This window comes from Sceloporus undulatus, chromosome 1 (genome assembly GCF_019175285.1).
Source record: "Sceloporus undulatus isolate JIND9_A2432 ecotype Alabama chromosome 1, SceUnd_v1.1, whole genome shotgun sequence".
Classification (NCBI taxonomy): Eukaryota; Metazoa; Chordata; class Lepidosauria; order Squamata; family Phrynosomatidae; genus Sceloporus; species Sceloporus undulatus.
The window spans coordinates 132,217,401-132,229,913 of record NC_056522.1 but is presented as its reverse complement, the minus strand read 5'-3'; the positions used below and the strand labels follow the sequence as shown (position 1 = coordinate 132,229,913).

General features: G+C 38.2%; 1 protein-coding gene across 1 annotated transcript in view; it reads right to left on the bottom strand.

The window, feature by feature from the left end:
- The window catches only part of LOC121925326 (protein eyes shut homolog), a 361,923-nt gene that overhangs the window by 95,895 nt on the left and 253,515 nt on the right, over positions 1 to 12,513 (bottom strand). The window contains exon 11 of the mRNA XM_042457345.1: positions 3,371 to 3,483. Coding sequence (XP_042313279.1) covers positions 3,371 to 3,483 — 113 coding nt within the window. The remainder of the gene's footprint in view (positions 1 to 3,370; positions 3,484 to 12,513) is intronic.

Sequence of the window (12,513 nt, the reverse complement as noted above, 5' to 3'; positions counted from 1 at the left end):
TGTTCCATTTCTTGTTTTACAATTTCTAGCTTCATACTTCTCAAATCTCGTGTTCCTATCCCATGAGTTGTGTTGCTCTGGATTTTCCCTTCCCCCTCAGCATATCAGCAGCTGAATGTCCTTTCAGTTTGAGCCCAGTTGCTACTTTAGACATAGTGCTTTTTTTATACTGGTGTTTTCCTCTTCCCCAGTAGTTGAGTGCCTTTTAACTTGAGGGAGTCATCTTTCAGTCCTGTATTTTAGACTGTCTCATCACAGGGTAGAATACCACACTACACTCTTATAGTACTGTTACTATACTACAGTCGGCCCTTCTGATACACAGATTTTTTATACACGGCTTCAAGCATACACGGTTTGAAAATGTTGCCAAAAAGTATACATTTAAAATATCAAACCTTGATTTTCCATTTTTTATAAAGGATACTATTTTGCTATGTCATTATATTTAATGGGACTTCAGCATACACCGATTTGTTGCATTCCGGACTTATTGCTTTATCACATTAGTGGGCAAATGGGAGTTAAATGAGAGTTAAACTAGAGAAAACCAGAAAACATTGTGTGATAAACTTCAGGCATTTCCTGGTTTTCTCTAGTTTAACTCTCGTTTAAATCCTGTTTGACCACTAGTGTGATAGAGCAGTAGTTCATTGAAGGCTAAGAGCTCTCTGGCTGAATATTCTAAATGCCCCTTCCTCAACTGAAAATCCCAGACTGCAACAGGAGGCAGCCAGAGCTGTTAAAGTGGAGTAGCAACACTTTAAGAGTATAGGGTGATAATCTGTAAAGTTTTCCTAGTAAAAAGCATTTAGATGTGGTTTACCAATACAGAGTACTAACTGAAATGCCACTGCTATTTTGTCTGAGAGATCATTCATCAGTGTCACTTCCCACAGCTATCTAGTAGTTTCCCTTCTGGATCTTTCTGTTACCTGTACCTGATTATTTGGAATTAGTTACTGTATATACTTGACTACATGTCATAAAATTTATGCCTAAAAAACTTACTCTTAAAATCCTGGATCGACTTATATACAAGTCAAAACAATAAGGCAGCCGAGAAATATCCTAAAAGCAGAGCCTCCCTGCAATGCCCCACTTTCCCTGCTTTGGCAGTGATTTCTGAAAGAGTTGCCAGGCAGGAGTGTGTGTGTGTGTGTGTGTGTGTGTGTGTGTGTGTCAACGTCATATTTTTCTTGTGTCCTTCCTTATTCCTGTGAATAGTTCTTGCCCAACAAGCAGCACATTCCCCCCCCCCCCCGTTACTCCCTTCTCAGTCTGATGTTAAAACCTTCACCTCCCCTGAGTTTTACCCTTGATCTATCCACGAGTCATATCAAAATCCATGATTTTGACCCTAGAACCTTCCCTCGACCTATACACAAGGTCAACTTGTACATGAGTATACACAGTAAATTAGTTGGAACTATCAGTTCTTTTCTGCTGCTTTGACTGTTACTCCCTGAAGAAGATAGATGCATGTAAGTCCGGTGTCTCCACTTGGAGCATTCTGTCTTGGGTGACCCTACTGGAAGCCTAGACTCTTGATCAACTCTAGTTTTCTGACAGTATTACTTTCAGCCTTTCTGACACACTTAAATCCTTGCACTATACTAAGGTGTACATTGGAGAGAGGTCCTGACTTAGTTTAAAAAAAACCTGAAAGAGCACCAGAGTCTTGTAAACTGGTCATTCCTATTTCATTAAATTTGAAAATACAGTTTTAATTTGTTGTTTATCTACCTACTGCAGGCTAAATGTCATACATGACTGAAAAAGCCAACAATTACATTCGACATCCATTCCTTCTAAACCAAGAATTAACACTATAATACAGGAGGCTTGCTTGCATGGGTTTAAACCTGCAGGAAGGCAGTTAACATTGGATCAGGCAGACCCAATTTCACTGGTGATAAAGTTGAAACCATAAAAAAAGTGAGAGGTTATTAGAACTGAAGAATATAAAAGCTCTTGCCTGCTGAATGCATAACAACATTCTGTGTATGTGTGTTTTTCTAAAATAAATTGCTGACACTTTGGAAACAGTTTTAGAATTTTCATTAAACCATTCAAGGTCTGCACAGCAAATAGCCTGAAAGAATTTGTGGCATAAAGTAGATTCCAAACAAAAGAACCATATTTGTTGACATGAGTGTTTGTGTGATATATCATTTTGCTCTCCAGACATAATAGCTAGATTCCTCCTGGTTAGTTCCAACTATGATGTACACATTCAATGAGTCACGGCATAGAAGATTTCCATACCTGGCAGAACCGCTGGTAACTTGTCCTTGAAACATCCCTCAAACATGGAGGAGGCGCACATGTGTGAATGTCTGGTGCGCTTCCTCAATCATCATGGAATCATCACTTCCTCTAGCATCCCTGATTCATTCCAGGGGAGCGGATTTCCTCTGAACACAGTTTCCATTCAGAGGAAATCTGCTCCCTTTCAATGATTCAGGGATGCTAGAGGGAGTGATGAGAGATGCTAGAGGGAGTGACGATACCATGGCGATTGAGGAAGCACGCCAGGCATTCATACACGTGCGCTTCATCCACATTTGAGGGATGTTTGAGGGATGAGTTACCAATAATTATGCCCAGGTGTGGAAATTTTCATAGTTAAATCTAGTTGATTAAATGGCTGTACTCTGGTCAAGACTAAGGAGATTATCATGCTGCCTTTTCCCCAATCTGGGCATGGCCTGAGACTGGGCTGGGAACATTGCACAGTTCCATGCCCAAATCATTACCATCCCATCCCCGATCATAACATCTCCCATTACAGAAAATAAGTGTTTTTAGCTAAGAATGGGAGAAGGATGGGCCTGTAACGACCTGGGCATGGAGCTGTGCAATAAGACATGATCTCAGCCCAGTCTCAACCTGTGCCCAGAATGGGAAAAGGCAACTATCTTAACAACTGGACTGAGGTGAATTTCTTTCTATAAAGTTATTACAAGATATAGTCAATGGATATGAGATTTGACTGGAAGGTGGCTCAACAAAGTGATCCATCCTTTTCCTTTCCTCCATCTGCAGACCTCTCTATTCTTCAAGAAACCATCTCCAGATATTATATGGTGGCTCCTTCTGGACTGTAGGGGGGGAGAGATGAACCTAACTTATCTCCACTGTCACTGGGCAGAAGCCAGGCAAACACAAGTGATCATGCTTAATTGCAGACATATAAAGAGATATTTGGTTTTAAAAAGTGAGAAAATAGAGTGTGGAGGGAAACAAAATAAGATATTTAAAAACATCTTCCTCCATAAATTCTACACCTATTTAAACAAAAAAAAAATGTTTCAGGAGCCAAGAAAATCTCAAAGGACCAGTTTCTTTTCATTGAAAAAGACACTACCTGCAGCTGTCAACATTGTTTCTGTCCACAGCATTAGGAAAGGTGAAAGGTCCCAAGTTATTGATTTCTTTAACTTCTATACAGCCAGTAAAATTGTAGACATTTCCAGTCACCTAAAGGGCAGGGAGGAAGAAACAAAAGAGTTAGACATCTGTCATATCTGAGATATGAAGTCAAACTAATCCTGAAATCACAGTTCCTTGCCATGGGGAATTCACCCTGGTTCATGTTACTCTCTGAAATCAATTGGACTAGAGTTCCACTGTTCTTTAAAGCCCTGTTAACAGTCCTAGTCATGATGGCAAATTAGTAATGGGTGTGTTTTTCCTGTACAAACACAACCATTGTTTTGACAGGGGTCCTAAATCCAGCATGACGCTGGTACATGTCACAAAACTGTCTTTCCTTCTCCTTCCTCCTAGTCTTAGAAGTCACCTCAAACCTCTTTCTTGATCATTATTGGTCCACTGGAGCTGTTCTCTGGAGAAGCCAACAGTTGCAGAAGGAAAGAGACTCTATCCCCTACCCTCACTAGATTCAGCTAGTCTATCAAAGGCCATCCAGCATTAGATACAATCCTATATTTCAGTACACATGCTGGATCAGTTTATTACACAAACATACTTCATAATTCACCCAGAGGTAAGGGTTATTAAATTCTGAGACTGTACACTTAATGGATTGACAGACTACTATCAACACATATTTCCAGCAAATACTAAGAGCCACATTATTTATTCTTGTCTTCTCTTACACTTATTTAACACTTCTGTTTTATGCAAATATTATGCATATGCTGAACTCATCTAATGAAATCAACGGGAATTCATTTTCAATTGGAACATGCCACAACCAAATTAAAACAAGCTGTATATATTCAAAGCTGGCCACTTATCAGAAATTGCCCACTCAAAAGAGAAATGTCAGATTAATTTATGTCAAAAATAGCATTTTTATAACATCTTAATTTTAAAAGCATTTTCCTGTCTTAGTTCAGTAATCCTAATAACCAGCCTTAAGGAAAGATCATTATGTACATTACAGAGAAATGAGATGGGAATGGAAATTTGTCCAAAACATGACAGGTTATTCTGGAATATTTCTCTGCCTCAGAATAAGCTGAATGGGGGCAATTCTGGGAAACAGTGAGTTATAAAATAATTCCAAGGTGTATGTAGGTGCCATATCCTAAAACAAAATCTTCCATATATTAAACTGTGAGTAAATGTTGGGTTCAGGAGTCATCTGATATTCTTTGTATAACCTATGTGATTCAGCCATGTGTTAGCCCTGTCACGGGCTCAGGTAAGTCTTAATTTGTTAATATGTTAATATATGAAGGAAAAAGTAGCACAATTAGTGCAACTCCAGAACAGTATAAATATTATTTCCGTTACTGATCAAAAATAAGCATTTAATTTTAGTAAGATAAACATACTATTAACTATTTGCTTTCTAAGAGATGTAGCATAAAACAAATTGTTGCTGTGCCTTAGTCATTTACAACTTATTATGACCCTTATGGAAACCTATCATAGTTTTTTTGAGGGGAGGGGACAGGATTTGCTCAGAGGAGATCCCATGAGGCTGAGACATGCTCAAGATCACACAGTGGACTTCAATAGCTGACTGGAGAGTCAAAGCCTGGTCTCCAGAGTGCTAGTGCAATGCTCAAACCACTACACACCATTTAGTCTCCATTAAACAAATGCTTCTTCCCAACATATTCTTTTTTTTTTAACAAGAGTAAGAGTAAATTCAGTCTACATCATTCTACAAATAGGACCCATCTGTTGTTAAATTATCCCATTAGTGTCCTTCTTTTATTATAAATGACATCAGTTTGGACATGGTCACAAACCCACATTTGGTTATCTCCGAAGTATTGTATTTTAGCTATTTCCCTGTACTTGGTATATACAATTCTAGCAGTACAACGATATAGCTAACATCCCTCTGGAGTTTGCAGATGGGTAGGAATAATGAAAAGCAAAACAAACCAAGCAGTATAGCTAGGTGTCTAGTGTACACAGCAATCTTTGCTGGCCAGCCAGTAGAGTAGGGAATGTGTTGGATGGTCTCAGTGGTGCTTTCATGTCTGTGGAGTGGTGAATCCATTCTGGGCATTAGTCTGAATTTTAAAGGGAGCTACATGTGGTGCTGAACCCTAGCAGTGAAATCATTTAGCACTTTGCATAGTTCCTTTGAAGTTCACATTAACACTCGCAGCAGGCTCAGCACTACTGACTTGAAACTTTCAGCCATCGTGGGATGGGCCAGCTTCCAAACACTGAGAACATGACAGTGAAAGTAGTCACTGTGACAGCAATGTGATCAATTTATACATTAATTTAATTTTGTTCTATGTCTTTGCCTTTCCTGTTGTACAGAAATAACTAACTACACTTTTTTGTACCAAAGCTTGCCCAAATCATAGGATCTATTGTTCTGCTATAATACATACAGATTACTACAGTGATGTCTGAATTTCATTAATGCACAATGTGTCCAGAATGTGTTTGTACAGGAAATAATATGAAAGTGACAACACAGTCAATTTCTGTGTGGGAATTTTTTTCTTTTACAGCATCCCCTTCTTAGTGTGATCAATGTTTCCAAAAGAAGGGGCTCTATAATGGTGATGCTCTTATGAGGCTGTTGTATCACAAATAAACACCAGAAGCATCACCTCAGAGGGACACCCTTCTTTGTGATCATCCCCAGCTGTTTTCTTGGTGGAGAGCTTTGGACAAACTATACTATGCATGTAATATACCACTCCATGATTCAGGTCAAAAGTATTATTGTTAAATTTTAACAGAGAAACAAGCTCTACCTTATGTTCTAACATGATCAGAAGTGTACCATTGACATGGATCTTGTAAGAAATTATTCATTGATTCCTGAGGTAAATAATGGATTTATAGGCCCCAGGATGACTACTGGAAAACAAAGTTTTTTCAGAACTTCTGCCATGAGTGTCTATTTTGCTTTATGAGTCTTTCAATCCTCCTTGTTTCAACATCAGACGTGTGCAAGTATTTTAAATCAAATTCTTATTATTGCAGGTATAAGAAGCAAAACAATAGCTGCTGATAAAACCGTCAAAGGTCAAAAGCATCATCATTACAGCACTTATATCAGCTGCTGTCTTCATTGAAGTTCTTTCAGCATTTCTAATGTCATGTTAGTATGGGCAAAATCATCACCATAGCAACCTGAAATCTATATTGCAGACTGAAGAGTAAATTAGCAATTCAGTTTGGGGATATATATAAAAAGGCGGGGGGGCAGAGAGAAAGGTTATCTGCATTTGGTTAAAAATTGTGTTCTTAGTGAATACTTTTTAGATACTAAAGCATGACTGACAGGAGGCAGTAAACCACAGACTGAATCCTTGGCTGCATCCTTTGAATTTTGTGGTCAACGTATGTCAGATATAGTGCCTTCCTCTCAGATAAAAATAAAATAATTATGAGTCTTGCCTTCTTGCCCTGAGCACTAGTGGGGGGGGGGGGGGGGGGGGGGGGAGAGAAAATGGATGCTTTTGACCTTTAAAAAATTGCCACAGAAGTGCCAAAGTCCTGTTAATATCTGTCAGGAGAAGTTAGCATGCTAAAAGTTTCCATCATTTATTTTCACATTTAAATTCTTTTAGGTTTGTTTAAATTTACAGTGGGCCCTTGGGGTTTGGTTCCAGGAACCCCTGTGGTTACCAAAATGCATGGATGCTCAAATCCCATTTAATATATTGACTCAGTCAAATGGTGTTCCTTATATAAAATGTCAAAATCAAGGTTTATTTTTTTAGAATTTATGTATTTTAAATATATTTTCTAACTCTGGATTCTTGAATTCATTGATAAAAAAATTGTGAAGGACTGACTATATATGTAGACACATGAAAGTGCTTATTTCATGAACAGATTTCAACATTAGACTTAATAATGTATCTATCAAGAAAGCTTCTTTTTCTTCTGGTCCGAAACCAAAATAAAACCACCAGCCAAAGTAGTCCCATTTCATTAAATAGCACTGATACAATATAATGACTCCCTAGATCTCTTTAGGAAAAATCTGAAGACCTTTCTTTTCCGTCAAGCCTTCCCCCATGTGCCTTGATGTTATCCTTTCTCTCCCTTGTGCATATTGTTTGATCCAGCTAATTTGTTGTATGGTTTTAATTGGTTTTTAGATTGTGAATGATTGTATGAAATGTCTTAGGATACTTTGTATTGTTTTAAAATTGGTATGGTGGGTTTTTGTATTGTTGATGTAGTGTCGTTTGATGATGATTTTTGTAAACCGCTGTGATCTGCAAGGAATAGCGGTATAGAAATAAAAATTTAATTAATTCATTCATAATCCTAAAATCGCAGCAAGGGAAATGGAGGGGCTGTTGGATCCTGTAGAATTTCCTTCCATAGGCAAAGAGTGAGATCCATCTTTGGCCATTGTGATGATAGCAAGAAAATCTCTACTGACATCAGTGTTCCAGTTGTTGTGTGCCTTCATTTGTTGCTGTTGTTAACTGTGGATCCCAATGCATGGAGACCCTGTGGACGAGACATCTTCAAGACTCCCTATCCTCCACTGCTCTGCTTAGGTCCTGTAAATTCATACCGGTGACCTCCTTAGTAGAGTCAATCCAACAAGCATGTGGTCTTCTTTTTCTGCATCCCTCTACCTTTTGTAGCATGATTGTCTTTTCCAATGTGCCTTCTCACCTTGTGGCAAAAATACGACAATCTCAACTTTATCATCTTGGTTTCCAGGGAGATTTCAGGCTTGATCTGTTCAAGGACACACTTGTCTTTTTGGCTGTACACGGTATTCTCAGCACTCTTCTCCAGCAACACATCCAAAATAAATCGATTTTCCTCTCATCCACTTTCCTCACTGTCCAGCAGCTCTTGCATCCGTACATGTTAATAGGGAATACAAGGGCTTGTACAATTCTAATTTTCATGCTCAATTGTATGTCTTTACGTTTTAAGATCTTTTCTAGTTCTTTCATAGCTGCCCTCTCCATTCCCAGCCTTCCTCTGAACACTTAACTGCAATCTCCGTTCAGATGAATATTTGATCCAAGGTACAGGAACTCTTTTACTATTTCGATTTCATCATTGTTTGGATGAATTTGTGTAGATCTTCCATGGACATTATATTTGTTTTCTTTATGTTCAATAGTAAGCTTCCTTTTGCACTTTCTTCTTTAATCTTCTGTAGTAGTTGTTATGATTCTTTCTGCTAGTTACATGGTGTCATCTGCTTAGCTTGGATTGTTGATATTCTTTCCTCCTATTTTCACTCCTTCTTCAGTGTCCAAGCCTGCTCTTTGTATGATGTTTTCTGCATATAAGTTGAACAGACAGGGTGATAAAAATGTATCCTTGCCTGACCCCTTTGCCAATTGGGAACAACTTTGTCTCTCTATACTCTGTTCTAACAGTGTCCTTTGGGCAAAAGGATTTGCCATAATGTACAAAACACACACAGACTTTCTTTTGAAATTCCTTGGTGTTCTCCCTTAGCCATCGTACGTTAGCACTGTGGCCCTGGTGCCTCTTCCTTTCCTGAACCCTACTTGTACCTCTGGGATTTCTCTCTGGTTTGAGTCAATGTTGCAAAATTTTTAGTATGATTTTGTTTGCATGGGTGATTAGTGCTATGGTCCTATAGTTGCTGCAGCCTTCTGTGTTTTCTTTTTTATGGATGGGGATGTGTAATGATTGTATCCAATAATTCATTGACATATGCTGGTTAGCACAAGAGTTGATTCTGTCAGTGTGGGTTGTAGCAGTTCAATTGGAATATCATCTGTTCCTGGTGATTTATTTTTCCTTCGTACTAACACATAAATAAAATGTTCATTTTTGCCATCATTAAATGTACCACAAGATTCCCCCCCCCTTTTTTTTTCTGTAGGGGAAAAGGATAAGAAAAAAACTTCAGTCTTTATCTTTCACACTAGCTACAACAAGCTGGCAAAGCTTCGGATCTGGCAGCAACGGATATACCTTGCATGGGTCTGACAGTGATATTTTGGTAGGCCATCATTTTATATATATATTTTTTGCAACATCTGAACCCACCACAAGACCATGACAATAGGCTAACTATGGACTGCTTTCAAAATGACAGGTAGTCACTGGTAATCTGCATTCAAAATTATAATTAGACAATTTGGCAAAGTATGTGTAGACCTTGTTCCTTCCACATCTTGCTACTTCTCCTAGAGCCAATGTACCCAAGGTTGCCTGTCTGAATGATCGGCTTAACAGTGCCATGCTGTGGGAACATTCACACTGAAGGCTTTGTACATGTAGAAAACACACTTTGTTGACAGACTTTAGGGATATTTTTTTTTAAATCCCAGAAATTGAAAGTTTCCCATCCCTCCTGGGGCTGGGGCCAACCAAAACATTTTACTGCCTGACGTAGAAGAATAAATGCCAATTTTACCCCAAGCTCAAGTGCTAAGTTTCCAAGGCTTGTATAGACAAAATCCCTCAAGCTCCTTTCTGTGGAAATGAAACAAAAGGAATAATAAATTAAACAAGAATTATGATCTCCCATTGACAGACTGGATGGGTCAGCAAGTAAGGGGGATGAGTAAGAGGAAAAGAGTCTACAATGAATTTTTTTAACGAGAATCTATTGATATTGTATCTATCAAAGATGTTGGGATTGTTCCATCTATTATTCATCTTAGAGATGAATACATACAGTCACCATTAAATTGCTGATGAGAAGGTCATCTGTAAAGGTTTGTTTTTTGTTGTGTAATGTTGATAAATATGTATCTTTTAGAACATCTACATTTCTTGGCAGTGCTTTGCAGCTGTGTATTGCAAGGCAGAAAAGCTGTAGGCAAAATTATCCAACAGCTCATGATGCATGGGAAGAGTTTTAAATTGTATAATAGTATAATGGTTTACTTGTTCAGGTCTAACTGTGTGTAATGGCAAAGCATCCAAACAAGATAGCTTCACCATTCCTAAAATCATCTGCCTAGGGCAGTTGCTATATTGTGCCTAATGGCAACATTGGTGCCAGTTACCATTGATGAGGCTTTCCATTTCTGCCTTGTTTCATACTCTTATTCCAGCTTTAATGTTAATTACTAGAAACAGATCAATATCAATTCCCCCTTCTAATCCTCAAACAGCACCAAATGAAAGAGAGCAGGGAATCCAAAAATAATGTGTCAGTTAAATTGCTCTGTGTTTGATAAGCTACTAAAAGTGCAAAAATGCCAAACCAGCTTTAGAACTGCATCTCTTTGATCTAGGAATTTGTAGCACAGCAGTTGTGTTTATGGGTGGGTAGGGGAATACATTATTTATGCTGGCTGCCTGATGGACTAAACTATATATTTATTTAATGTTTATCTCCCCTCTCTGCCATAAATGGCACTTGAGGTGACTAATATTAATAAAATACAGACTAAAAGCAGTATCTTGATCATAACATAATACAAAATGAATTGATTTAAACATGATTTTAAAATATGCAACAACAAAGACATATCAAGTTCCAAATGTGTTAACCATCCCTTCTGTTTTTCTTCCTCAACAGTCGACTGGCATGCATGTCACAGATCTGCCTGAGAAACCTTGCACCCTCCTGGTGGAATAACAACAGAGAAGGAGCCAAGTCAGCCTTTGGAGCTTATCACATGGCTTAATAATTCATTTTAACTCTATCCAGCTTAAGTCTTAATTCAGGCTGCATCCAGATCTTACAGGAAGGTTTTTCTGCCCAATCTGCCACCCGAATACATCCTGGGTACATTTCCACTTCCAGGAGTGCTTCGGCAGCTATTTTCTTAAACTGGAAAACTCCTGGATCCAAAAAGAGCCTCGAAGAGCACTACTGGAAGCAGGGATACATCCTGGATGTATTCAGGTGGCAGATTTGGTGGCAAAAACCTTCCGATAAGATCAGGATTCAGCCTGAATTAAGACTTAAACCAGATAGAGGTAAAACGGATGATTAAGCTTTCTTAGCAAACTGTTCCAGGGCTAGGGGCTTCTACCACAAAGGCCCTCTGTCAGGGCATACATGCATACATAAGATAAGAGCCTACCACCAAGGTCTTAATACTGGTTTTATATGGCAGAATACAGTCTTTTGGACATCCTGGTTCTAAGTTATATAGAGTTTTATGATCCATAACCAACTCCTTCTGTTTTCTTATCAATTTAACAAAATGGCAGGCATCAGGTTTTGTTGGTGGTGGTGGTGGTGGTTTTTTATTTTTGTAAGGGCCTAGAAACAAAACTAGTAATTAATGAAGCAATAGTAAGGAAAGGATCACATATTTCTTATAACAAGGTTCAGTCAAGAGTCAAGTGACAGCTTGATTCATATTGTCTATTTTACCCATTAATGAACCAGAAGCTGCTCTTTCTTATCTAAACTAAGCTTCTATTATGTTCCCTTCATCCAAACCATTACAAATATGAGGCACTGATTTAGAATAGTTTGCTTTGCTTTAAATGGAAAGGACAGAGTTGGATATCATCAACATGTTTTCTTTGGAGGGGGGATGGAAGTATTGTATGTATTTTATTTTCAGTAATTTTAAAAAATCAGATGCTGAGAAAAGCTCTTGTGCTCACTTTCTATATGTGGAATGGTAATGAACCTTAAACAAACTATGTAGGATAACCTTAAACAAACTAAGATTGTCATAAAACATTAGCAAGTAATACGGATAGGTAGTATTTAATTATTTAATTTAAGGGACATATCAGATTACACACATATATACTTTTAACAGAACACCCCAAAAACATTCACAATTCACAGCTTTCCAACATAAGTCCTCCTACTCAACTGATTTTGACAATAATAATCCTGCAGAACTAGCTCTCCCCACCAGTGACAAGACCCATATATTTTTTTCTTCTCAAAAGATGACACAGTAAAATGCATGTGATCAGCTTTCACAATCAGATGGATAAAACTTGACAAACAATGGCTAAATTCCAAAAGGACATTTGGAACTTCCAAATGAGCAAAATGGGATTAAAAGATCCTGTTTCACATTACTCGCAGGTACAGTACTTCCAAAACTCAGGATGGCTGAAAAATCAGTCTTCCCATAACAAGCCCTTCTGAACTTGGAATCAGAG